The 22,672-nt window shown below is 39.8% G+C and overlaps 2 protein-coding genes and 1 pseudogene across 3 annotated transcripts in view; 1 reads left to right on the top strand and 2 right to left on the bottom strand.

Moving 5' to 3' along the window:
- The window catches only part of LOC148729933 (protein SSUH2 homolog), a 46,021-nt gene extending 39,045 nt beyond the window's left edge, over positions 1 to 6,976 (top strand). For both annotated transcript variants that reach the window (XM_088761398.1, XM_088761397.1), the window contains exons 7-15: positions 247 to 376; positions 1,413 to 1,473; positions 2,523 to 2,647; positions 3,456 to 3,518; positions 4,107 to 4,198; positions 4,479 to 4,571; positions 4,926 to 5,031; positions 5,572 to 5,676; positions 5,947 to 6,976. In XM_088761398.1, the coding sequence (XP_088617524.1) occupies positions 247 to 376; positions 1,413 to 1,473; positions 2,523 to 2,647; positions 3,456 to 3,518; positions 4,107 to 4,198; positions 4,479 to 4,571; positions 4,926 to 5,031; positions 5,572 to 5,676; positions 5,947 to 6,093 (922 nt within the window). In that variant the 3' untranslated portion in view covers positions 6,094 to 6,976. The remainder of the gene's footprint in view (positions 1 to 246; positions 377 to 1,412; positions 1,474 to 2,522; positions 2,648 to 3,455; positions 3,519 to 4,106; positions 4,199 to 4,478; positions 4,572 to 4,925; positions 5,032 to 5,571; positions 5,677 to 5,946) is intronic.
- A 4,851-nt stretch (positions 6,977 to 11,827) lies between these two features.
- LOC148729932 (uncharacterized) lies at positions 11,828 to 13,703 on the bottom strand (annotated as a pseudogene).
- A 5,420-nt stretch (positions 13,704 to 19,123) lies between these two features.
- LOC148729931 (E3 ubiquitin-protein ligase TRIM45-like) lies at positions 19,124 to 22,064 on the bottom strand. The gene has a single exon (XM_088761390.1). It carries the CDS (start codon positions 21,978 to 21,980, stop codon positions 19,722 to 19,724), a length of 2,259 nt encoding a protein of 752 aa, XP_088617516.1. The 5' UTR covers positions 21,981 to 22,064; the 3' UTR covers positions 19,124 to 19,721.
- Positions 22,065 to 22,672: the final 608 nt, after the last annotated feature.

Raw genomic sequence — 22,672 nt, 5'->3', positions numbered from 1 at the left:
ATATCTATGCAGTTGTATGCCAGGAGGGATACATTGCTTTTATGACAGAACTAGATACATGCAGGCTCTATATATAACCTGATAAAGCATCCACTTGGAAACTGTATTGACCAATAAGATGATGCATAGTATGTTCATTATTATATTGGTTCATTGAACTTATGCACCCAGTCATAAAGAGTGCAAGTTTGTGAAGAGAGAAAATGAAAATCAGTGACAAACCCTGAGTACTTCTACACATTATAGGGCCACTGCAATAACAGCTGAACAAGCTCAGGATGCAATGATTCAGTTTGTAAGTGAACACTGTTGTTATGGAGCTGCTCCAGCAAGGGAAATGGTGATTAAAGATGTCGTTCCCTCAAGCGCTTATCATGTAAGTACAATTTTCCTTTTGTGTCCTTATTTAACCCTTTAATACCCAGAAGTGATGAACATGTAACTTCTTCCCATAATATCCATAAATTATCCAGCAAACAGGTAATAAGATTACTCAAACACATCAGGTAGAAGTTGTCATTTTGATGTAACACCAAAATTCTCTCAACTGATTCGCATAAGGAAAATTATGTGTAGCAGCAACAGGGGAGATTTAACAATCAAATCTTTGGAGTTAAAAGATAGATGGTAATTTTGCCATTTTTTATTCTAGAAAGAATCAATGAAAAGATATATATTGTAAAATAGACAACTTTTTTGAGAGACATTTTTCGGCATGCTTACGCCATCTTCAGTCAATGAGTAACAGAACTTGAGTAATTATATATTACAGACATGTAGCTGGGATGAATAAAATAAATACAGTATGATGTAATGCAAAAGCGGGTACTAATTGCAACGTGACACCGAACATCAAAGGTGTGAACTAAAACGCTAGAAAAGTGCTATAATACTGTAATTGTTTGTTAAGTTTAGGTTTGATGTTATTTATATGAAAAGCTTCTTTGGGTTTTAAATCAATTGAGTTGTTAGCAGAATCCAGAATACTAAAGCTAACAACTCAATTAATTTAAAACTCAAAGAAGCTTTCATATAAATAAGATCAAACCTGACCTTAACAAACAATTACAGCATTATAATACTTTTCTAGCGTTTTAGTTCACACCTTTGATGTTTGGTGCCACGTTGTAATAAGTACCCGCTTTTGTATTACATCAAACTGTAAATATTTTATTCATCTACTTGTCTGTTATATAATTACTCACGTTCTGTTACTCATTGATTGAAGATATGGCATAAGCATGCCGAAACATGTCTCTCAAAAAAGTTGTTTATTTCTTACAATATTTATCATACTTGCTGCTACTACAACCTTATAAAAAGATTTATATTTTTATCTTTATCATTCAGATATTGGTATAAATATGTTACATTATTTTCAAGTTTCTCTTCACGGAATTTTACTTTTGCAGTATGCTCTAGAAAGTTTCTGTGAATCACGAAAAACTGAGTGGAAATTTGAACCTTACCGAGGTACTGACTTACCAAGTGAGAATTTGAACCTTACCGGGCCAGTAGTGACTAACTTAGTAATATCATATCCTTACTGGCAGCATAGATTTTCTTTTAAGTAACATTAACTCTTTGTTTTACATGCAGAATTACTGTTGCTTATTTCTCTGAAAGTTGTTCTAGATGGCAGAGATACAGAGATAATCCTCCTAGAAATCCAACAATAAAATAGAAGGAGAAAGGTTAATGTTAGCTCATGTTGTAGAGCACTGGACTGCAAGAGGTCAAAGGTTAAAGGTCCAGCCTGGACGAACACTTAATTAGGGTCTTAAAGTAAAGTGACTTACGAGAATGTATTTCCATTGCCAATACCGCCTCCTGGTTAGCTCAATTGGTTAGAGCGCCGGATTGTGTTGTGCAGGAGGTCGAGGGTTCGAGCCCCGGCCGGACCAATATTCATGGTCTTAAAATAAGTGAGGAGAATTTGTTACCTTTCTATAATATCAAGAAATGGATAGATATTCTAGTCTTCTCGGATAAGGACGAATAAATCGTAGGCCCCGTCTCCTGCAGGGTTAGGGGTAGGAGACGTTAATTTCCCACGCACGAGATTACTGTGTGGTGGATGTCCTCCCCTGGGGTGGGATGGGCGGAAAGGTGAGATCGTTACATGGACTGAAGCGGCTGCCAGAGGCGCCTGATAATGCTGACGTCCGATCTCAACCTTATCATTGTAACTAGACACGTTTGTTGTTTAGAGTGCTTAAGACTTTCTTTCTTTCTTTCTACTTCCGGAAATGGTTAGACATTTTAGTCTTCTCGCAGGAGGACGATGAATCAATTTAGGCCCGTCTCTTCCATCTTCTCTATGGTGGTTAGCAAAGAACATTGAAGAATCCTCGCACTTCATGCAAAGAGTAGCCGGGATTATGTAGCCTTTGTTGCTGTGTTCTGGCCTTGGTATTTTCTATACAGGCAAACCATTCAAACCATCTTGAATGCTGAACTGGGACAGCCTGTCTAAATATTGCAAATAAAAAGAGAAATGAAGGAAATCTTTGAATTTTTAGGTCAGCCAATAGACAGCCCTGTTAATGGACCACCCCCACCCCCATGGAGCATCCCTGCCCAACCCCCTCAGTTGTTTAAGAATTTTACAACCAATATTGAAGTTCCTCACACCGCCAACATCAAAGTGAGTACAGTTCATTTTTTCGTTGTGTGATAGTAGCCCTCTTTTGACCCCCAAGTGTGACTAACATCTTATTTCTCCTTACGATATCACCCCTGAATCACACATTAAGGTCAGGAGAATAAGGGAAATGATCACCAACTAGAGAAGCTCTTGATTGTTAAACAAATTCTCCTTGTCAGCACCTTAGGAAATGTATGAAGAACAGTATGGAGAATATGCAAACTGATGCAAAGGTGCAGAGGGTTAAAAATACAACTTATTATATAGCCCCCCCGTCCCCCCGCCCCCCCCCCGTTCTCAAGGATGCATATGAATTGAATTAGGATGATTCTGATTCACGCTAAAAGAGAACAACAAAAAAGGCAGAACATTGCACCTCAGCGGGCTATGCATGAAAATATAAAACGAACTTGACAAACTTGACACGCTTAATCATCAATGCAGAAAATAGGGAGCCAATAGCAATGCTTGACTACAGAACTTGAAGTCCCATCTCAGATGAATATAACTCCTTAGGAGAACATATCCCAGGGTCAAATATGGGAGGGGTTCATAACTGTCAGTTTATTCAGCATGGACAACTTGTTATTAAATTTGGCATTAATGCCTTTAAAAGCACACACAGTCCACAATTCCTCTATTCGCTCCGACGAGGGGCTAACGCTCGAAACGTCAGCTTTTGTAATCGTTACGGTGGCCAATTTACCATTTCAACTTTGTTGATATATCCAAATTATTATGTCTTTAAATAAGTTTGGTTTTACTTTGATCTCGTATTTATATTGTTTCATCTCACTTTTATTCTCAGCCGTGTCATGATTGCATGGTTGTGGGATACAAGCGCTGTTACAAGTGTTGTGGACGTGGAAGGGTACGTTAATGCCAAAATCTTTAGTTTCATTCGTTTTAATGAAGAACAATGTTATTTGTTTGGTCACGGACGTGGAGGAAACTAAAATCATTCGAGTCCCCGCTCAAGGAATCGAATTCTAGATTTCGCATTCCTATGACCATCCGAGCTCGAAACCCGAAGATCAAGAGGACCTCGTAAAATCCGAATATCTGGTCTTGATTCCTTTTTAAATCCGAAGATCTGGGACTCGATCATTTGAAATCCGAAGATCTGGGACTCGATTCCTTTTGAAATCCTAAGATCTAGGACTTGATCGATTCCTTTGGAAATCCGAAGATCTGGGATTCGATTCCCCGTGAAATCCAGAGGTCTGGAATTCGATTCCCCGTGAAATCCAGAGATCTGGGATTCGATTCCCCGTGAAATCCAGAGATCTGGGATTCGATTCCCCGTGAAATCCAAAGATCTGGGATTCGATTCCCCGTGAAATCCAGAAATCTGGGACTCGATTCCCCGTGAAATCCAAAGATCTGGGATTCCATTCTTCGTAAAATCCTAAGATAGTGGATTTATTGAATTTATTTACCTCTATTTTTGTTTGTTTAGTTGCGTTGTTCCAGGTGCCAGGGTTCTGGTCTCGTGGAAGGAATGGAGCAAAGGCGACAGTGTATTAACTGCGTGGGCAGAGGTTTGAAAACGTGAGTGTAGAGCTCTCTTGGTTTTCATTGGTTTGTTTGTTTGTTTGGTCTTCACGATACAGTCGAACCTTAACTAACGGCCACCTCTCTATAAAAAGGTCACCTCTTCACAACGGCCACATTCTTCTGTCCTTGAGGTGGCCGATGTGGAGAGGTTCGACTGTATATACAACAAAATCAATGACACAGCTCTTGAAGATTTTAAAGATCTTGTTGCGGTATCAACATTCCTACTCCTTCCAAAGAGACAAAGACTTTTAAAAATCTTTTTCGATTGCAGTTGCGAGGTTTGTAATGGCCACGGCCGAATAAAGTGCCCGACGTGTTTGGGACAAGCTCAGTTAAAAACTTTCATTCAGCTGACTGTAAAATGGTAAGTCAATGAAACCATTTATATGCATAAACTTCGCCATGTTCTTTCAAGTAAGGTTTGTAAACTTAAACTCTCGACGTTAGAAATTTACCTAACAAGCGTAGAGGCTTCCTTAGAGATCACCTCATCTGGGAACAAGTCGCGCACCAGTTCCCGAGGAGTGGCCTGTTGGTGGGCAGTCACCTGCGATTCGCCCAACAGATTTGTTTAAATCGAATGGATTAAACCTGGAGCTGCCTATTGAGCTGTTAAAAATTATAATTTTTACAAACAGTATTATTATAATCATTGTTATCATTATCATTTTTATAGTTAGTGTTATTATTATTATTATTATTATTATTTATTTTTAAGGGAGAACAATGTATCTAATCATGTCGTGGAGAGAACAGATCAGTTGCCCGCTGAACTCATCGTTAATTCCCAAGGAACTAAAATATTCAAGCAAGAACTGCCAAGGGTGAGTTTTTTTCGTTTCTTACCACTAGACTATTCGTCTTACATCAACATAGCGCGCTTCACGACTGAGTTTCCAAACCAAAAGCAAAGTAATCATAACAGCCAATCAGGATGAGGGGGATATCACAGGCAGCCAATCAGAGCCTAAAATAAAAACAACAAATTTGTCTAAAGCGCGAGAAAACGCGAGTGAGCAGATTTGTAAATGCAACAGCAAAGTTAGCAAAAGGGAAATGTGAGAAAGAGCTTCGGGGAGATTGAAGAACGAGAAAGCTACCTGAATCGTAAGCCAATGAGAAATCAAAGTAAAAACAGGCAAGCCGCCTAAAGCGCGGGAAAACGCAGGCGACCAAGTCATGATTGGTTTTAGTTTCGCATCCGATTGGTTGAGTAGTTTTTTGTACCAATCACAGAGAAGAGTAAAGCAAATTAAAATTAATGCAATCCTGGATTACTTATGACACAATTGAAAACTGTTTTATCTCTTTCACCTTCTCGTTCCTACTAAACTACAACCATGTTCTCTGTGATTCTCATTAAGGTTTGGCCCATCACGACCTTTTTTGACCAGCAAGTAAACATGGGCTCAAAGAGGCTTGTGGACGAACACAGCACCAAGTGGCCTGCCAAGAGCATACTTAAGCAGGTAGATAGGTCTTTTATCAAATAATATTTTAAACCAGGTCACATCAATAACTCTTATCTGCCATCTTTGGGTAAACAAGTAGTAACACATCTCAGCTAAATAAATCGGAAATACACGTGGAATATTCTTACAACAGTAGTAAAAAAAGTAGAATATTTAAAGGAGAGATTCTTACTGCTGTCCACTCGGCGTGGTTTGTACAGCTCTTTCTTCTTAGCGTCCTAACATTCGTGCTATACTAATTAGCTATGGACATGTCTTTGTCTCCAGCGCCAACAGCTACGAGCAGTACCCGTGTCTGAAGTTGCCTACCAGTGGAAGAAGCAATCAAGTCGCTTCTGGGTCTATGGTCTTGATCACAAAGTGTATGCTCCAGACTACCCCCAGAAGTGCTGCTGCGGCTGCAGTATTTTGTAGAGCTGCCTTCGGAATCAGCAACAAGTAAACGCGGACTACATGATGCATTGGGGACTTGAAGTTATAAAGGAGGCGAGGTTTAGAGCATGGCTGAGTTTTTTACACGAGGAACTGGCCAATATTTATCTCTGGGAAGGATTATGGTTTTGTCGCGATATAATTTACTCGATCCAATATTCTAATAATCACCCCTCCATTAGCAGTCAATTATCTATAGTCCCCCCCCCCCCCCGATTTGATAATAGGCACCTTACACAATCAGGACGGCAACGCCAAGGAAGACTTCGATTAAAGAATGAATTTCTACTCTTAGTTAGAATTTCAAAAATGGTTGCAGGAGCTTACTGTCTTATACGGCTCCACAGCTCAACTTCAGTATGACGTATAAAAATAGCGTTGAGTTCCAAATGAAAATTAAAATAATCTGGCGTCGCGGTTTCGGTTCGCAGACGACGCAAATTTTGGCGATTTCACGTTGTTGTTTTGCCTAGGACGGCTAAGAAATGTACAAAGTTTCAAGACGCACGTGCTGAGCTATTCTGCCAATTAGATCTCTTGTTTTTCCACGTCCTCGTTGCCGTCGCCGTCGTGGTTGCGTAAGATCCCTACTCTGTTGGCAACGACTGATTCCCTGCCTTCCTCTTGAACACCTCGTGCTACCCCCTGAAAAATCCTCCACCCTCCCCTTGGTGGTAAATGATGACTGCTCTCTAAAAACCATGCCCTTGGTAATTTCATGTCTTTAATAATTTGAAAATATGAGTCACATAGTTTTAAAAATAAATCATTTTATACACGTAATTTATCCCGCTTAACGCGAAATTGACGTCCAACGTAGTAGTATTTGTATTGTAAGAAATCAATAAAACTTTAATATAATCAGTTCGAAATTGCGAAGTGACTTAGAATAGTTAGACAAACGAAAAACTTAAAATGAACTCAAAGAGTTTTTCATGGTATGGATGAAAGAATTTCCGGTTGGCTTGGATCTGTCAGGAGTGAAACACTACTTCCGGTCCGAAAATTCAGCTATTTATTGAGATTTAATATTTTAGCGGATGCATATGCAACCTCTCCTGGTAAATTGCTCGCAAGTCGAAAGTTTCGAATCACTCTTTGTTTTTATACAACAAAGTTTAAAAAAAACCACAACTATTTTATTGACGTATTTTTACACTTTCATTATTTACATTTTTATATTGCTTAGTTACTTACGCAATAACAAAATTTTACCCAAGGTTACCGTGCAAGCGATGTAGGGCGTCCGGTTTAAACTGTAGATATCTAAGCCCCATATCAAATTAAAGCTTATAGGACTGACTATCAGACTATACCAAAAATTTGGAAAAAAAATGAATTGTCGAATTTTTCACGACTTCTACATACGACCGCCCGATTCACCTTTTAAGAGCTACAAGTCAAAGGGAATTTGTTCGATTGCTCTCAAATTTTGACAGTAGCTAGTTTTACGTGTAAACAACAAAAACATGTCTCCAAATTTTTTAATTACTAAATACTTTTTATTCAAGAGCGATTTTTGTACGATCACTCCACATTTTTTTAATCCTATTTCAAAAATGTTCTGTAAATTTTCACTGAAATTGAATATGGCAAATCGCAATCACGTTTGTTTAGTGTTTTGGCCCCGCTGGAAACGGAGGAACACATGAAATAAGCGAAAAACAAAATTCGCTTTGACATTTATCACTCGATGCCATTGACAGAAGCGTTAACTCGAGCTTGGTTGGGGATTTACTGTGCAAAACATAGACGTAAAAACATCCGTAAAATTTCATTCAGAATAATTGTGAAGTGAAACCGAAATCCTCCTCTCTCCCTGACCTCTTTCTGTTCCTTCCACTCCAACAACTCTCTCCCATTCCTTCACTTTTCAGTTTTGCTTTTCCAGCCAGTTTTCTCGTGTGATGATGAGCAAAATACCTGATTCTTTAGTCACTGGTGGGAAGAACGTGGTAGACTTATTGTGGGATGAACTTCTTATCTCTCCTTAGTGGTTTTAGAATTTTTGGTTACTTGTTCCTTCACACATGTTTGATTTCGTACATCAGAACAAGAGAAAAACGGAACTAACGTCAGGCAGCATAAAATTTCTTCTCATGGATGTCATCAGTTTCTTTTTCCATTTTTTCACCCTTGTTTTGTGTAAAGTTGAATTTCCTCTTTGGACACAGTGCAAAAAACTGGCAGACTAACACTGCGATCGACGATCGAGGCATAATTAGCAACTACCGTGACGCCAAATATCTATTAAATAAATAAAGTTTTCTGTTTGAGATGCTATTAATATTGACCAATTACATGAAACGCCTGATGGCATATTTGACATGCAAGATTTCTGAGAATTGTAAGTTAAGGTTGATTTCGGACCGTCAAAGCTCAGTATCTAGCTCTCAATTGAGACAGACATGTTTTCAATCGGAAAATGAACAATGTTTCAGAAAAGAGACTGATCATCATTTTCTTGAAGGTCTTTGGGAAGATTGTGACCTCTACGAAAAAGCTCTAAATTTTTTTTCTCCTTTCTCTCAACATTCCTTTTACTGCCTCGCCCAGACTGCCTTTCCTTCTCACACTCCATCTGTTCCTCCCTCCTAACCTAACATTCACTGTTAAAGATGCATCTCTGAACGAAGGGTTTATAAAACACCGACTCCCCACAACTTGATGTTTTGTTATCATGCCCATACACACCTGAACATATCACTGAGTCACAAATAACTCGCGTGTATTTCTCCTATCTTACTGCCTCATCGAGGTTGCCTTTCTTCTCACACTCCATCTTTTCACTCCCTCCTAACCCAACACTTCATCTCTGAAGGAAGGGTTTATAAAACACCAACTCCGCGCAATGGTTTGTCATCACACGCACACCTGAACACATCACAAAGTCACCTATTATTCGCGTGTATTTTTTCGAAAACGAAGACCTAAGACCTAAGACCCGGTCTTCGTTTTCGTAGTACGAACACGAAGACCCTGTAAACAGAAAACCGTAGAGATTACAAGTTAAACGTACATTAAACAGTAACAACGCTTAGTGATATAATACATTACACTTCACGCGTTTCTTCCTATTCTTATACTGCCCGTATTATTGTACGGCCCGTATTATTATACGGCCCGTCTTGTCAGTGTTCTGTTTCACTATGCGAGCCAACAATTTGGTGATGATATTCTCGAGGGTTTCCTCGGGTAAACTTACCACACATATTATTATTCTGGAACAGCAGGCAGAATTCCAACGCCAGCCGCCTTTGATTTATAGTTAGCATTGCGTGACAGAATAACAGAGAACGCGTTCTGTACGGGAAAAATGACTCTTGGGTTCTGTCAATAAATAATCGATTTCTACCGTATTTCGTAGCTAAAACAGACTCTGACAGTCGCTAAGCTTTCTCTGCTGGAAAATTCTCCTTAAAAAGTGAGCAATTCTTTTAGCTAATGCAGGGTGTTCCTTTTCGTAGTACAGCAGTAGAGACAGGCGGATTAAATTCTCCTCTCTTCTCCCTCTTAGATCCAAACTTTGTTATAAACTTTCCACTAAGATCAAATACCTGAACTCTGAAATTCAATGAATCACAGACCAGCAGGTGTCATGCCTTGTTAATTGACAAACCACGAGGTTTGTTGAATACCCCATTCCCCTCCCCCTTCTTTCCAAATTTGTACAAAAAATTACCATTTCTATCACACACTTTGATACAATGTTCATCGTAGTCTGACACTATGAGATATTTTCCAGACTGTATACAGTAAAAGGGAAAAGTTAAAAAACCCTCACCTCCGAATTTACTTAAATGATGGCCTTCGGGAGAAAAGATCTTGATTAATTTGTTGTCTGAATCAGCAATAATTATATTTCCGTCGTCTACGCATAAGCCAAGAAGATTAAACAGCTGGTGATCAAGATTTCCTTTACCACCAAACTGACTCAGGTACTCACCCTGCTCACTGAACAATTGAACACGGTGGTTACCATTGTCCACCACTATAATGTTACTGTTTCTATCAGAAGCTATCCCAGCAGGCCAGTTGAACTCTCTCTGTTTGTCACCTATGTTACCAAAGTAACATAAGAGTAAGTTCCATCGCTACTGAATACCTGAACCCTGTGGTTATCTGTCGCGGTCACTGCCATTTCATTACTTTCAATCGCTGCCACTCCCCAGGGATTGCGTAACATTTCAGGAGACGAACCTTGTTGACTTAACCCTTTGAATGCCAACCCAGGTGCATGCCTCGCAACCAGCGGCCATATTGGATTTTTCATAAAATAATTTTACTCAACAATTTGAGCCCTTTGGCATTGTATAACTCTTTTTAGCTGCGACATTGTCCTCCTCACTTTCACTATCTTCGTTATTTTCATTCTCGCTTTCGAGTTCGTCGATCTCTTCGACTTCTTCCCCGCTTTCATCTTCATCCTCCGAGCTCGAAATACTTTCATTGTACTCTGAAACATCTCCATCACTTTCGTCGCTCATATCAGAGTCTCTATCAGCGAAAACTTCTACCAAAACTTCCTCAGCTGTCATTCGACGTGTGCTGGCCGCCATGTTGGATTTGGCAAGGATTTGCCGCGAAAATAAACAAAGCCTTCTGGGTGTTATGTTGTGCCACAGTGCAAAATTCTGTGGTCAGCGGATTCTCAAATTGTTCCCAGGTCCTTTGAAACAACCACGGATAAAAACCTTGAACGACCGAGAAAAGAAACAAAATGCTTGTCAGAGGACGTATATATACGTCCTCGGTATCTGAGGGTCCTATTTTAGGACGTATATATACGTCCTTGGCATTAGGATAACACGGGTCTGAATTGTCTGGGTGAAACTTGAACCGAGAAAGGACTACCTTGACCTGCTGCTTCGTACACTTTGACAACGGCCTTGCATCGTCCGGTTCCTTTGGCAAAGTAGCTGACTTTGAAGCTTCCATCGTTGCTATCTTTCACTTGCACTTATGTTACACAGTAATGGCTGTGTTGATTTTTTATTTCCACAGTTACTCGGTCACGCTTTTTGCAACATTGTTGTCCTTTAGCATTTTTTGTTTGTAAAACAAAGTTCGCTTCAATTCCAACAATCGCTTCGGTGAGTCCTTTTCCTTCAGCAATTGACTGATGCGCCTTGGTCTCGTTGGGTCGAAAGGTAAATACACGGTCGATCCCTTCTTGAATTGTTTTTGCCTTTAAGGCTTCGTTTTCCTCGAAGATAAATGGACGCATACCTTCAAAGTCACAGTCTAGTTCTTCGCGCTCAACATCGCCTTCATTCGAAATGATTGTGCCCATTGTCTCATTTAACTTTGCAAGCTCTGCGTTTGTACTTCGTTTTAAAACCGTTTCAGCTTTTTTGACGGCTGTTTCGATCATTTTGAATTTCTGTTCCATCACGATTCTTTGTGTTAGCAAACGTTTCAGAGATTGTTGCGCCTCATGATCCGCTTCACTAAAGATTGCCTGTTTCTTGACTGCGATAACAGCGATCATGCTTTCTACAAACTGTTGCGCGCTTCTTTTTACTTTGGCAACGTTTGCTTCGATGTTATCACAGCTCTCGTCAAGTTTCGAGATTTTGTCTCTCATTCTTTGCGCTTTTGCCATTCCATATATCTGCGCTAAAGTTAACTGACGACCAATGACCCCATGTTCTTGTGGCACTGGATTTTCGAGCGTCATTTCTCGATCTTGTGTTGTAACCATGAAAGTCACGATTTAATGTGACAGGAATAGTATTACCAAAAAAAGCGCAAAGAATTTCAATTTTTTCTTTTCGTGGCCTTGTCGTGAACAAAATGCTAATCGCTTTAAGACATCCTCGATATCTTGATCCTCAAAATCATTATGAAAAAACAGGGAAACTTCTGTCAGTGGATTTTCAAAGGCTTTTTGTAACCTCTTGAATCTTGCTTCATCAGCATCTTCGCTCAGAAAGTATGACTTCAATCCAGTATACTTCTCAAGTGTGCGTTGAATGCAGCGTTCTAAAGAAAGCCACCTTGTAGAAGAATGCTCCAGCATCTTACCATATTCCTGGTTGCAAAGCTGCATGTACTCAATTAAGATCCCTTTCCGTTTTGTGCTTTTCTCAAACCAGTAACAATGATCAATAAGAAGCTCTTCTACACGTATTCCTATAATCTTTGCAAATTCGTCACGCGCTCTACTTGTTGCAATGTGCGCCAAATGGCAAGGGCATCCCAATACATAGGTCTGAATTTTTTTCTTTGAAGCGGGATGCCAAAGAATTTTGAGAATCCACCATTAAATTAGTGTTATCTTCTGAAAGGCTGACAACTTGAGTCCATGGTATCTCATCATTCTCTAACTTTTCCTGGACAACACCAAAAAGAGTCTGTGCCTTTGACGCATCCCTACCACTTGTCACACACATGTGATTAAAATGAGATGCAACAGTTTTGGCTCTTTCTACATCAAAAATTCTAACTGTTGCTGGATTCATCTTTTCAACATCTTTATCACTTGACCCATCAATCCCAATGCTGAATGGATGTTTCTGACAGTGCTGTACAACATAGCTGTAACAATGTGGTCCCAGGGTCCTATTGATGATAGCCATAGTCTTTGTTCTTGCACATCCCTACTGCTTAGCAATTTCACTGTCCGGAAATATTGCCCTAAAGAGTGGCCCAAGGTGATCTGAAGTTGCAAGCGGGAGGTTATGTTGGATTAAAAAATTGGTTGTTACGACTTCTGCTCTGGTAAGACTTTGTTTAATGCTCTCACCTGAACCAAACATGCCTGCTACTGATGGCTGAGTATTTGCTGCTTTCCGCCTCCCGGTTAGCTCAATGGATAGAGCGCTGGACTGTTGTGCGGGAGGTCGAGGGTTCGAGCCCCGGCCGGACCAACACTCAGGGTCTTAAAATAATTGAGAAGAATTTGCTGCCTTTCTATAACCTCAAGAAATGGTTAGATATTCTAGTCTTCTCGGATAGGGACGAATAAATGGAGGTCCCGTCTCCTGTAGGGTTGGGGTAGGAGACGTTAATTTCCCACACACGAGATTACTGTGTGATGGATGTCCTCCCCTGGGGTGGGATGGGTGGGATATACAGGGCCGTTCTGAAAACCACTTCTGTGAGAACGCACCCTGTCTAAAGATTATTATCTATCTTATCTATCTATCTATCTGTCAGCAACTTGTGAGATTCTGTACTACGATGATCTTTCACATCTTTTAGACCCTGGTGGTCACACCGTATTGTCTTGAGACAAGGAACACAATAAAATGAATGCATGTCGTTTCTTTCTACTTTCACGGGATATAAGTTACTCCATTCAATCTTAAATGTTGAACGATACTTAGCTGTTGACTGAAAAGCAAATAGACTGCTTAAACAATACTTTTTTGACAAGAAATCCGCGTGTTTCTACTGAAACGGGACTGAAGCGCTGAGTGACGTCGCACTGAAGCGCTGAGTGACGTCACACTAGTTTGCCGACGAGAGGATGCTTCAAGGGTAGCTGATTTCCTTTTCTTTGCAGTAGATGGCTGAGGTTCCGAAGTATCAGTGTCTGAGTCATTTGGAGAACCTTTTTCACTCTCGAGTGCTGGACGGGTAGCCATTTTGAAATTTGTGTTTGAAGAAGCTTTCCCAGAGACCTAAGCGCACTTGGGCTGTTGGGACTGGCACTTAGGCTCAGTCTCCGACCGTGGGGTTTTCGACATTTCAAAGCAACAACAGGATGTCGACAGAGCCTTTTCACTTTGGGGGTTAAAAGAAGAAAAGAAGAAGCTTTAAGAGAAGAAGAAAAGGCTCTGCTCGGAGGGTAGTTATGTATTAGATAAAAATAAAAATGTTATTCACCCTATAGGTCGGTCCGTTTTGGGAAAAAACTGTGGCCTCGGGCGGTATCCAAGATCTTGACCTCGGGCACAGTTTTTCCCAGTACAAACCACCCGGCTGGTGAAACACATATATTTTAGCGGGTGAATGTACAACCACTCTTAGTAAACTGCTCAAAAATCACTCAGAAAGTTTCGAATCAGCCTTTTTTGTTTTTATCAAACACTTATTATACTGCAAAGTTTAAAAACAATCACAACCGTTTTATTGACATATTTTTACATTTTGATTATTTACAATTTTATATTGCATACTTATATATGCAAAAACAAAATTTTACTAAATTAAATGTTGAAAAGCAGTCATTTACTCCACTGGTTTAACTCAGGACTAGGTTCCCCGCTCAGCATGGTGGAAACATTCGAGAAAATAACTAAGGCTGTACAATTGCTTTATCTTAGATGTAACATTACTTAAAGCTATACCTCTTAACATAATTAATGATTTGGTATTTCATATTCTTGTTATACTATAAGACTTGATCATGATCAAACAAAAATTTTCAGACTTGTGCAATTATTGACCTTAAAGAGCTTATTTACCAGGCTGACTGACAGATCACACTTAGTGTGACCCTTAAACTCCCAGAAGCGATTAACATGAAACTTCTCCCTATGATATCCATACATTATCCAGCAAACAGGTAATGAGAATACTCAAACTTATCAAGTAGAAATTTTCTGGAATTTTCGTCTTAATTATTAACAGACGTTTCGACTGAGACTATCCGTATTCATCAGTGTAGTTGTCACGTGGTAGATCACTATCACGTGACAAACGTCGAGGAATGAGGGAGTGGGAAGAAGCGATATGGGAAAAGAAAGGGAAGACTCCGGTTCTCTCTGTCTCACACTTGAGACCGTGCGGATAAAAGAAGCGATATAGGAAAGGGTAGAGGACCCAACCCTGAAAAGAAAGGGGGGACTCCGGCGCGGTTCTCTCAGTGTCTCAGACTTGAGACCGGGCCCTCGTCTTCGTTTCCCGACGTTTGTCACGTGAGAGTGATTTACCACGTGACAAACTACACTGATGAAGACCAATGGTTTCAGTCGGAACGTCTGTTAATAATAAGACCAAAATTCCAGAAGAAGATTTAAAAGTTCCTCAATACTCAAAGTTATCAGGTAGAAGTTATTATCTTGATTTAACACCAAGTTCTCAAAACTAACTCACAAAGAAATGTGTAACAGCCAGACGAGAGAATTGACCAATCAGTTCTTGGGAGTTCAAGTAAAGGGTTTTAATGAGCAATTTCTGAAATTTGTGATGTGATTGGTTGTTTTGTAGTTCCACTGACCATTCAGAAGATTCTTACCGAGAATATACATCACTAGTCGAAAGCAGTTTCATGTTTGAACGTTGCACACAATTGATTCAAATCTATAAAGGCATACTGATGTTAGTCTATTCAAACATCTCAATCTCAATGCGATGGTTACCATAAGTAGACAAAACTATTCGACCATCGTTGAGCAATGCGGTAGAGGTAGGAAGATTAAATTTTCCTTTATTGTCCCCTTTTATTCCAAATTTTGTTATAAAATTTCCGCTAAGATCAAATACCTGAACTCTGAGCTTCAATGCATCACAGACCATCAGGTGTCCTGCCTTATTAACTGACAAACAAGGAGGGTTATTGAACTCTCCATCCCCCTCCCCCTTCTTTCCAAGTTTGTACAGAAAATTACCATTTCTATCAAACATTTTGATACAATGTTCATCGTAGTCTGACACTATGAGATATTTTTCATACTGTATACAGTGAAAGGGAAAGGTTAAAGAACCCTCACCCCCGAATTTACTTAAATAATAGCCTTCAGGAGAAAAGATCTTGATTAATTTGTTATCTGAATCAGCAATAATTATATTTCCGTCATTCTCTACAGATACACCCTGAGGTAAAAACATGTTGTGATCAAGATTTCCTTTCCCACCAAACTGGCTCAGGTACTCACCCTGCTCACTGAACAATTGAACACGGTGGTTAAGCCAGTCCGCCACTATAATGCTGTTGTTTTTATCAAAAACTATCCCAGCAGGCCAGTTGAACTCTCCCTCTTTATCACCTTTGCTACCAAAAGATCTTAAGTAAGTTCCATCACTACTGAATACCTGAACCCTGTGGTTATCCCACTCAGCCACTGCAATTTCATCACGTTCATTCACCGCCACTCCACAGGGATCGCTTAACATTCCAGGAGACGAACCCTGTTGTCCACAAGATAACACGGGTCTGAATTGTCTGGCTGAAACTTCAACCGAGAAAGGACTCTTCGAACTTCTTCTTCGTTCACTTTGACTACTGTTTGGCATCTTCCTATTTCTTTGGCAAAGTAGCTGGCTTTGTAGCTACCATCGCGGTTATCTTTCACTCGCACTTCTGTTGCACAGTCATGGCGTTCCTGATTTTTTATTTCTGCAGTTACTCGGTCACGCTTTTCGTAACATTGTTGTCCTTTGGCATTTTTTGTTGTTAAAACAAAGTTCGCTTCAATTCCAATAATCGCTTCAGTGAGTCTTTTCCTTTAGCAGTCGACTGATCCGCTTTGGACTCAGAGGTAAATTTTTCGTTTAGTAAATAGGCGTTGCCTATGATGACAGATATAATTCAATTAACACAATTCGTGATTGACATTAATTCCTCACAATGATTTAAAGTGTTAGCTTGTCGTGACTTAAACCAGTTTTTCAGAAGAATCAGTAAGAGAGAGAAGTCGAGTTTTGTATCTGTTCGCTTACCCGAATCTGCTAACCTGAAGTGAGAAACCTGTTTTTACGACCCGCCACAGAAGTAAGTTTCCAGTCATGTTTTCTTGAAATTTGCCATGAGATTATGACTAAATTTGCGTTTTCTGATTTCGAATTACAAATGTATTTCTCTTAGATCGAATCATCATTAAAGCTTGGATAATATTATACGGTTTATGGTGGTCGTCTGAGCTGACCAGTTCCGAGTAAGGAAACAGTAAATACACGGCAGATTCCCCCATGTATTGTTTTTGCCTTTAAGGCTTTGTTTTCCTCAAAGATTAATTGACACAGACCTTCGAGGTCACACTCTAGTTCTTCGCGCTCGTCATCGACTTCTTTCGGGATGATTGTGTTTATTGCCTTATCTCACTCTGCAAGCTCTGCGCTGGTGCTTCGTTTTAAAAGCGTTTTAGCTTTTGTGACTGCTGTTTCTATCATTTTGACTTTCTGTTCCATTTCGATCCTTTGTATTCGCAAACATTCCAGGGATTGTTGCGCCTCATGATGCGCTTCATTAAAGATTTCATTTTTCTTGGCTTCGATAAAAGCGATCAAGCTTTCTGCAAACTGCTGCGCGCTTCTTTTTACTTGGAAACCGAAATCCTCCTATGCTTAACCTGCTTTTGCTCCTTCTACTCAGAACATTCTCTTTTTCCCCATTCTCCACTTTTCACTTTCGCTCTTCCAGCCAGTTTAATCGTAAAAATATTCTTTTCTCGAGAGATGAGGAGCCAGAGATTTGACTCTTTGATCTTTAGTCACCGATGTAGAGAACGTGGTGGTTTTTATTGTAGGATGAATTTCTTAACTCTCATTGGTGGTTTTAAGAATTTTTGGTTACCAGTCCCTTCACACATGTTTGTAATTTCGTACCTCAGAACAGGAGGAAGCGGAACTGTGACCTTTGGTCGCGAAAAATTGCTTCTCATAGATGTCATCTGTTTCTTTTTCTATTTTGTTCACTTTTGTTTTGTGTAAAGATGAATTTGCCTTTAGAATACAGAGAAAAATACTCGGAGACCAACCTCCAATCGATGATCGCGGTATAAATAGCGACTACCGTGACGCCAAAGAACCGTTAAACAGCTTAGTAGTCTTGTGGTTGAAATGTTATTAATATCGACAGATCACATGAGAAGCCTGACGACATATTTGAAAAGCAAGATTTCTGAGAGTTGTTTAAGTTTAAGTTGACCTCTGACATTCAAAGCTCAGTATGTAGCTGTCACCTGAGACAGACAGTTTTCAATCAGATAATGGACAGTGTGTCAAAATAGAGGCTGACCCTCATTTCCTTGAAGGTGTTCAGGAAGATCGTGAGTTCTACGAAAAAGCTTTAAATTTAAATCCGAGATTTGTTCTCCTATCTCTCAACATATTCCTTTTATTGTTTCACCCAGGCTGCCCCTCCATCTCACACTCCATCTATTTCTCCCTCCTAACCCAACATTCACTGTTAACACCGCATCTCTGAACGGAGGGTTTATAAAACACCAACTCCGCACAACTTGATGCTTTATTATCATGCTTAAACTACACACACACCTGAACACATCACAGAGTCACATATTACTCATGTGTATGTTTTTCCAAGTCGATTTACTGACTGATTTTCTAGATCAAATAGGTCCTTGCCTACATACCGTATGTTTCTTTAAAATTTATCTATAAATTGATTTTCTTTCTTCTACCCAAGTTCTCTCTGGCAAATTATGGAAGTTTTTCTAGAAAGAAGCGATGAATTTAACTTTAACAAAGACTATGACTACAAAGGTCGACAAATATTGCGTAAAGATTCATTGAACAGGAAACCACGACAACGCGACTAATTACGTAACGAAGCACAAAGCAGCTTTCATGACAAGACAAACAACGGACTGCGTAGTATTTAGATCGCAGCAATATCACAGAGTGGGGTTTAATACGACAAATTTCCAAAAAACGGATAGTCGTTTCAAATCCCTCTGTTTTCTATCCGCCAATAATCGGTTAACGCGCAATTTAGTGGTTGTTCAAGAACCTCAAGAAAATAGAGGCCGGGTGGCGAAGCAGCTAATTCAAGCCGCAGAGCGTTGGTTTCTCCCACAGATCAGTATCAAACCGAATGCCCCCTCTCTGCTTAACGCTTCAGAGGGCACACAAACCCACCATACCAGTTTTGTGGCTTTCAATCAATTTTTTGAGTGAGTTTGAGCATTACCGTATTGCGCAATGAACTTTCAAGATGCGATGAAAGAACTTCCGGTTGGCTCGAATCTCCTAAGAGTGCAATCCTACTTCCGGCATTAGCTATTTGTTGAGGTTCACCATCTTTCCTTTTTCCCACAATGAGCTAGGTGAGTTGCTACTTCTCCAAATAAATTGGTCCTAGATAAAATTATTCAGAAAGTTTGAAATCCACCCTCTTTTTATTAAACTCTGCCAAACACTGTAGATACAAGTGTAGATACAATCACAACTATTTTAATGACATACCTTTCTACTGTTTAATTATTTATAATTTTTCATCACATAGTTAACTATACAGTAACAAATTTCTACTTATGTCCAAAAGCAGTCCATTCTCTCTCCTGGTCTACTCTGGAAAAGGTTCCAACTCAGCATGGCGGAAATAGTTTAAGAAGTAATCATGGCTTCAAGAAACTCTTTATCTTGGATGTACCATTACTTGAAATTAATAAATCTTTGTATGCTTAATGTGGAATTAGAACTGAATTTTATAACCTTGCAATCCTATTAAATTTGATGTCAAACGAAAGTTCCAAAGCCTCTTTTACTATTGACCTAAAAGAGCTTATCGACTAGGCCGACTGACAAATCACACTTAGTTTATGCACAATCTCTGAGATTGGTAATGTTATCGGTTGTTTTGTAGTTTGATTGACCATTCAGAAGATTCTTAATGATAATATGCATCATTCGTGGAAAGCAGTTTCATGTTTAAATCTTGCTTAAAGTAAATTTAAATCTTGTAAGGCATAGTGATGTTAAGTCTCTTCAAATATATGAATGCGATTGTTATTATAATCAGAGACAACTATTCGACCATCGCTGAGCACTGCAGTAGAGCGAGGAAAATCAAATTCTCCTTTATTCTTTCCTTTTGATCCAAATTTTGTCATAAACTTTCCACTAAGATCAAATTCCTGAACTCTGTGATTAGATTCATCACAGACCATCAGGTGTCCTGCCTTGTTAACTGACAAACATCCAAGTGTGTTGAACTCCCCATCCCCCTCCCCCTTCTTTCCAAATTTGTACAGAAAAGTACCATTTCTATCAAACACTTTAATACAATGTTCATCGGAGTCTGACACTACGAAATGGTTTTCATACTGTATGCAGTGAAAGGGATAGGTTAAAGAACCCTCTCCCCCGAATTGTTTTAAATAATGGCCTCTAGGAGAAAAGATCTTGATTAATTTGTTTCTTGAATCAGCAATAACTATATTTCCGTCGTTCTCTACGGATAAGCCGTGAGGATAAAACAGCTGGTGATCAAGATTTTCTTTCCCACCAAACTGACTCAGGTACTCACCCTGCTCACTGAACAACTGAACACGGTGGTTACCACTGTCCACCACTATGATGTTATTGTTTTTACCAAAAGCTATCCCAGCAGGCCAGTTAAACTCTCCCTGTTTATCACCTTTGCTACCAAAATATCTTATGCAAGTTCCATCGCTACTGAATACCTGAACCCTGTGGTTACCTGAGTCAGCCACTGCAATTTCATTACGTTCATTCACTGCCACTCCACAGGGAACGTTTAACATTCCAGGAGACGAACTTCTCTTTCCAAAAGATAACACAGGTCTGAGTTGTCTGGGTGAAAGTTGCACCGAGAAAGGACTGTCTAGAGCTTCTTGTCCGTTCACCTTCCCTATCGCCCAGAATCTTCCGGTTTCTTTTTCAAAATAGCCGACTTTGAAGCTTCCATCGTTGTTATCTTTTACTCGCACTTCTGTTGCACAGTCATGGTCCTGCTGATTTTTTGTTTTCACAGTTACTCGGTCACGGTTTTCGCAACGTTGTTGCCCTTTGGCATTTTTTGTTAAAACGAAGGTCGCTTCAATCCCAACAATCGCTTCAGTGAGTCCTTTTCCTTCAGCAGTTGACTGATCCGCTTTGGTCTCCGCGTTGGGTCGAAAGGTAAGTACACGGCCAATCCCTTCATGTATCATTTTCGCCTTTAAGGCTTCGTTTTCCTCGAAGATAAATTGACGTAGCCCTTCGAGGTCACAGTCTATTTCTTCACGTTCATCATCGCCTTCTTTCGGGATGATTTTGTTTATTGTCTCATATAACTTTGTAAGCTCTGCGTTTGTGCTTCGTTCTAAAAACGTTTCGGCTTTTGTGATTGCTGTTTCGATCATTTTGACTTTCTGTTCCATCTCGATCCTTTGTATTTGCAAACGTTCTAGAGATTGTTGCGCCTCATGATCCGCTTCATTAAAGATTTCCTGTTTCTTGGCTTCGATAGCAGCGATCATGCTTTCTGCAAACTTTTGTGCGCTTCTTTTCACTTGGGTACATTTTGCTTCGATGATATCACAACTCTCGTCAAGTTTAGAGATTTTGTTTCTCATCCTCTGTTCGTTTGCTTTGTTGGACGTAATCGTGGACATGACTTGTAATTTCTTTTCATTGGCTGCTTCTTCCAACAGTACCTTGACATGTCCATCGTGAGAGGTTAAAACGCATGAAGTGCAAACGGTTTCTTTACATTTCACACAGAAGAACTCCAGCTCTTTCTTTTCGTGGCCTTGTCGCGAACAAAATGCTGGTCGCTTCAAGACATCCTCGATGTCTTGATCTTCAAAATCTTTCAGTGCAAGAGCTCGGTGATCTTTATTTGCTTTGAGTAAGTTATGCACAGTGATACACTCTTCACACCAGAATGTACAGCACTGAAAACAGTAGAAACTTTGCACTCCTCTTTTGTCGCAGTTTGCGCACTTGACTCCGGTAGAACTGCACTCCTTTATGGCCAGCACATCTAGTAAGCTGTTGATGCGAAAGTTGGTTGGCAGATCTCTCAGGTTTCCTCCTGGGACTTGGCTCTCCTTGCGACACTCAGGACATGTAATAACATCATGGCGGCCACTGTTTCGTTGAATTCCGGTTAAACAGTGAAGGCAGAAGTTATGCAAACATGGCAACTGTTTTGGTTCAGTAAATGTGGTCATACACTCAGAACAGGAAACTTCCTCATTAAGATTGTCAAGCAAGGTTTTGATATTCATGACTGACGGTTTGAAGGGAGGGCTATTGCTTTGTATAGTATAAAATTAATAAAACAGAATAATGAAACAGAATAATAAAACAGAGTTGTCTTCCGACTGAAATGCTATGAATATTCACCAATCACATTTGACAGGCAAGATTTCTAAGAACTTCCTCTAAGTTCACCACTTACGTGTCGGGGGAGGGGGTGGGTGCCACTTCAAGTAGGCTATGCCAGATCAAAAAAATACCTTTGTTAGGTTCTTGCCGGATAAAAAATGTACCGCAAAAATTTCAAGAAGATATTTCGGAGTCGCGTCAAGTTTTGGAATACTCGCTCCTTGAAATAAATGCCGCATTAGAGGCAAGCGCTAAGAGTAAATACGGTGGGCCACTCAGGGACTGGCACTAGGATTTAGGTTTGGTCTCAGTTTCCTAGATTTGTCGGCCAAGATGGCTTCCTGAACCGTGAAATGAATACTTAGGGTTATTTAATGAGAGTGTTATTTCCAATTGTTGTTTTTTTCCCTGATTCCAAGATGTACAGTTAACAATGCTCGAAAATTACCTAGTTCATTTCCTGACTACAAAAACACGTGAGGACAATATTTAAGAAGCAAGATGTCTGTAAAAGGTGACGAAGATCTCTAAAACGTACGCTATGGGAGAGATTCAAGGAATCCTTCTACAAAGAAAGGTTTGAAAAGTGTAA

The sequence above is a fragment of the Stylophora pistillata genome, chromosome 5 (genome assembly GCF_964205215.1).
Source record: "Stylophora pistillata chromosome 5, jaStyPist1.2, whole genome shotgun sequence".
NCBI classification, from domain to species: domain Eukaryota; kingdom Metazoa; phylum Cnidaria; class Anthozoa; order Scleractinia; family Pocilloporidae; genus Stylophora; species Stylophora pistillata.
Note: the sequence above shows the minus strand (reverse complement) of the source record. Positions and strands in the feature narration are given on the sequence as shown.

What these genes read in the sequence shown, in the direction of transcription:
- LOC148729931 (XM_088761390.1), bottom strand. Translation starts at nt 21,980, where the DNA reads ATGAATATCAAAACCTTGCTTGACAATCTTAATGAGGAAGTTTCCTGT.